This window comes from Nicotiana tomentosiformis, chromosome 3 (genome assembly GCF_000390325.3).
Source record: "Nicotiana tomentosiformis chromosome 3, ASM39032v3, whole genome shotgun sequence".
Classification (NCBI taxonomy): Eukaryota; Viridiplantae; Streptophyta; class Magnoliopsida; order Solanales; family Solanaceae; genus Nicotiana; species Nicotiana tomentosiformis.
The window spans coordinates 65,082,348-65,087,290 of NC_090814.1; the positions used below are offsets into that span (position 1 = coordinate 65,082,348).

Here is a 4,943-nt window from a genome sequence, read left to right on the forward strand (position 1 = left end):
TCTATGTGATTTAGTTAATGAGATCAACTAATCTTTATCCAATAAAGATGATCATATAAATATTGATCTAACCGAATTACTAATATCTAAATTAATAATCCTATGATCAGGAACAAATTTAGATTAAATTATAAAAAACTTCACTCTCATTATCATGATCCATCACGATGACAAGTCTCAAAATTTAGTCAAGGACATTATCAAGTTAACCAAATAATTAATAATAACTATGATAAAAGAATAACAAATGCCATATATATTTATATCAAATAACGTTCATAAAAATATTTTCAAATCATGAAGTATGAGATTGGATCTAGGGCATATCTACTATATCCCTAACAATCTCCCCCTTGCACTAGAGCCAATCGCTCTTGTACTTTATTCCCAATTTCCACTTGTGCTTGTCAAACTCCTTTGTGCCAAGAGCTTTAGTGAATGGGTTTACAACATTTTGCTTTCCATCAACCTTTTGAATCTCGACGTCTTCATGTTCAATGATCTCTCTTATCAAGTGATACCTTTACAAAACATGTTTGGATTTTTGGTGTGATCTTGGTTCTTTTGCTTGAGCAATGGCTCCAGTGTTGTCACACAATAATGGAACTGCACCTTCTATTGAAGGAACCACACCAAGTTCAATTAAGAACTTTTTTATTCATACAACTTTACTAGCTGCTATATATTCTGCTTCAGTTACTGAATCAGCTATTGTAGCTTGTTTGGAACTTTTCCAACTCACTGCACCACCATTTAAGATGAATACATAACTAGAAAGAGATTTGCTATCATCTCTATCTGAAGAGAAACTTGCATCAGTATAACCTTCAAGTTTCAACTCAGAGTCTCCATAGATGAGAAATTGGTCTTTAGTCCTTTGTAAGTACTTAAGCATGGTCTTCACCATCTTCCAATGTTCCTCACCATGATTTTCCTGATATCGGCTAGTCACTCCTAGTGCATAAGCCACATCAAGACGTGTACATGTCATGGTATAGATGATAGCTCCCGCTGCACTAGCATACGGGAATCCTAGTCATGCGTTCTCTCTCTTCAGGTATTTTAGGACAATCCTCCCTACTGAGAGTAATTCTAGTGCCTATCGAAAGATAGCCTCTTTTGGAATTATCCACGTTATGCCTCTTTAAAATGGTATCAATGTACAAAGACTGGGAAAGTCCAAGCAGCTTCCTAGATCTATCTCTATAGATATTTATCCCCAATATATAAGTTGCTTCTCTCAAGTCTTTCATAGAGAATTGTTCAGATAGCCAAATCTTGGTACTTTCTAATGTCGGTATATCATTTCCTAAGAGCAATATATCATCAATATACATTAGTACGAATATAATTGTGCTCCCACTAACCTTTTTGTACACACAAGGTTCTTCTTCGCATCTAACAAAATTGAACTTTTCAATTGTCTTGTTAAAATGAATATTCCAACTTCTAGAAGCTTGCTTTAGTCCATAAATGGATCTCTGTAGCTTGAAAATTTTATTATGATCAGACGGAGATGTGAAATATTCAGGTTATGTCATGTACACATACTCTTATAGCTCACCATTAAGGAAAGTTGTTTTCACATCCATTTGCCATATTCATAATCATAGTATGCTGCTATAGCAAGAAAAATCAGAATTCATTTGAGCACTGCCACGTGAGAGAAAGTCTCATCATAGTCGACTCCTTCTTTCTGACGATATCCCTTGGCAACAAGACGAGCTTTGTAGGTCTCCACCTTTCCGTCTGCTTCAATGTTTTTTCTTAAAAAAACCCATTTACAGACTATAGGTTTTATATCCTTTGAAGGTTCAACTAAAGTCCATACTTTATTTTTCTTCATGGATTCCATGGCCTTTTGCCATCTCTCATATTCAGAACTTTGTATGGCCTCTTCATAGGTCTTAGGGTCATCATCATTATGAAAAACCTCACTTGATACATCATCTTGTACCATTAGATTTAATCTAGTTGGTATATGACGTTCTCGTGTAGACCTTCCAAAAGGTGCTTATACAACTTGTTCATCTTGTGTTGGATTTGGTTGTTGTTCAATTTGGTTTGGAACTGGTTCATTAACCTGTTCTTGAACTACATTTAGTTCTTGAACTACATTTAGTTCTTGAACTTCAACCGTTGAAGATGGCAACTTCCTTGTCAACTTCAAAATATCCAAAAAAGGTTCTTCAACTTGTGTCTCATGATCTTGATTTTGTGTTGATTCATTAGTTTCTTGAACTTTATCAAGTTCTATTTCTCCACTATAATTTTCTTCCAAAAGAAATTCCCTTTCTAAAGAGGTTGCTCCTCTAGCCACAAATACTTTATGGTCATAAGGGTGATAGAAATAATATCTCATTGTTTCTTTGGGATACCCAATGAACCTACACTTATCAAATCTTGAGTCAAGTTTATCAGACTGCAGTCTCTTAATATAAGCTGGACAACCCCAAACTTTAATATGTTTAAGGTTAGTCTTACGTCCTTTCCATATCTCATATGGTGTTGTAGAGACTGACTTAGTGGGAACTTTATTAAGTAAGTATGTTGTTGCTTCCAAAGCATATCCCCATAAATTTATTGGAAGATCAGTGAACCCTATCATAGATCTCACCATATCTAATAAGGTTCGATTTCTCCTTTCAGACACACCATTGTGTTGTGGTGTTCCTGAAGGTATCCACTTTGAGAGAATCTCATTCTCTTTAAGATAACTAGTAAAATCTTCACTAAGATATTCTCCACCTCTATCAGACCTTAGTACTTTAATACTTTAACCAGTCTGTTTCTCAACTTCACTACGTAACCTTTTGAACATTTTAAAAGATTCAGATTTGTGTTTCATAAGATACACAAATCCATATCTTGACATATCATCAGTGAAGATGATGATGTAAGAATATCCACCTCTAACTTGAATTTTCATGGGCCTGTAAATATCTTTATGTATTAGTCCCAATAATTCAGAAGCTCTTTCTCCACTTCCAATAAATAGAGATTTGGTCATTTTTCCTTTGAGACATGATTCACAAGTTGGATATGATTCAAAATCATATTTATCAAGGTTCCCTTCCTTGTACAACTTGTTAATTCTTTTCTCTATAATATGACCAAGCCTACAATGCCAAAGGTATGTATGATTTACTTGATCATCTCTTTTCCTCTTAAGACTAGAAACATGCATAATCGAATTATCATTCACATTAGGTAAGACATAAACATTATGTTGGAGATATCCATTTACATATAAATCATTACCATAATAAATAGAGCAAATACCATTGCCTATGTTAATGCGAAACCCACACTTGTCCAACATAGAGGCTGAAATTATGTTCGAAATAAATTTAGGAACATAATAACATCCATCCAGCATAAGTACTTTGCCCGAAGGCATTATTAAAGAAATTGATCCTACAACTATGGTTGTAACTTTTTGTCACGACCAGAAATTTCTCACTGACGGGACCGTGATGGCACCTAACATTTCACTTGCTAGGCAAGCCAACATTAGAGAATCATTTACCAATTTCTTAATTCCATTTAGTAATTAACATTAATTAACTACAATGAAATATAACAAGTGCGGAATATCATAAATCGGTATTAACTACTACCATCCGGATCTGGAGTCGCAATTCACGAGCATTCTAGAGTTTACAACAAGTAATGGTCTGAAAGAAATACAATTGTCTGAATGAAAGAAAACAATAAGACATAAAGGATAGATGGGGACTTCAAGGTCTGTGAACGCCGACAGATCTACCTTGAGTCTCCGGACAGCGGACTGGTAGCAATTCTCGATCAACCTGAGCCGGTATCAAAATCTGCACAGAAAGTACAAAGTGCAACATCAGTATAACCGACCCCATGTACTGGTAAGTGTCGAGCCTAACCTTGATGAAGTAGTGACGAGGCTAAGGCAAGGCACCTGCAAATCAACCTTTATAATTTAACAGTGTATACGCAAATAACAGGAATGAAGAACTAAACAGGAAATGTCGGGAGGGGAAACATACTGAGGGGAATACAAGATAAAGAACTACAACAGAATGATCACCGGAGCAGTCAATATACCATGAATCAACAGGAATAGTGAATACAGTAAGGAAAAATGTACGGCATCACCCTCCGTGCTTTTACTCTCATATCATGGCACGGCATCACCCTTCGTACATTAACACTCACAATATGGCACTGCATCACCCTTCGTGCATTAATACTCACAATGTGGCACGGCATCACCCTTCGTGCATTAATACTCACAATATGGCACGGCATCACCTTTCGTGCATTAACACTCACAATATGGCACGGCATTACCCTTCGTGCATTAATACTTATAATGTGGCACGGCATCACCCTTCGTGCATTAACACTCACAATATGGCACGGCATCACCTTTTGTGCATTAACACTCTCACTTACCATAATGCAATGCATAGATAACAACAAGGAGACAGAATAACAAGTACACACCTTACATCAATACCTAGTTCCATAATATCAATCTCAACTTGAAATAAGAACTCAATTATCACTAGAAAATCCGTAAACATGATAAGAACGATAAATTGAATAATACTAGCATAACACGTATCAATTTGACATAGGAAATGACAATATAAGAAAAACAGAGAAACATGGAAAAATAGGTAAATTTGGCGGCGCATAGGTACTCGTCACCTCACATATACGCCGCTCACATGAATTTCACTTAGCAAATAATCTAAGGTTCCTAATTCCCTCAAGTCAGGGTTAGACACAACACTTACCTCGCTCCGAAGGCTACTAAATTCTCAATCACAGCTTTTCCTTTGGAATTCACCTCCAAACCACTCGTATCTATTCAAAAATGACTCAATAATATCAAATATCTCTAAAGGAATCAATTATATTGCATAAATTAAATTTTCCAATTTTTTCTCCAAAAAGAAGAA

At 35.7% G+C, this 4,943-nt stretch overlaps 1 protein-coding gene across 1 annotated transcript; it reads right to left on the reverse strand.

Moving 5' to 3' along the window:
• Positions 1 to 358: 358 nt before the first annotated feature.
• Positions 359 to 991, reverse strand: LOC138907928 (secreted RxLR effector protein 161-like). The gene is made up of 2 exons (XM_070198554.1): positions 673 to 991; positions 359 to 486 (listed from the first exon to the last, which is right to left on the reverse strand). Exons 1-2 carry the CDS (start codon positions 989 to 991, stop codon positions 359 to 361), a joined length of 447 nt encoding a protein of 148 aa, XP_070054655.1.
• Between the last annotated feature and the right edge of the window lie 3,952 nt (positions 992 to 4,943).

What these genes read in the sequence shown, in the direction of transcription:
- LOC138907928 (XM_070198554.1), bottom strand. Translation starts at nt 991, where the DNA reads ATGACATGTACACGTCTTGATGTGGCTTATGCACTAGGAGTGACTAGC. An exon ending in AGCAGAATATATAGCAGCTA is followed by an intron (nt 487 to 672) that starts GTAAAGTTGTAT and finishes TTGAACATGAAG; the next exon opens with ACGTCGAGATTCAAAAGGTT.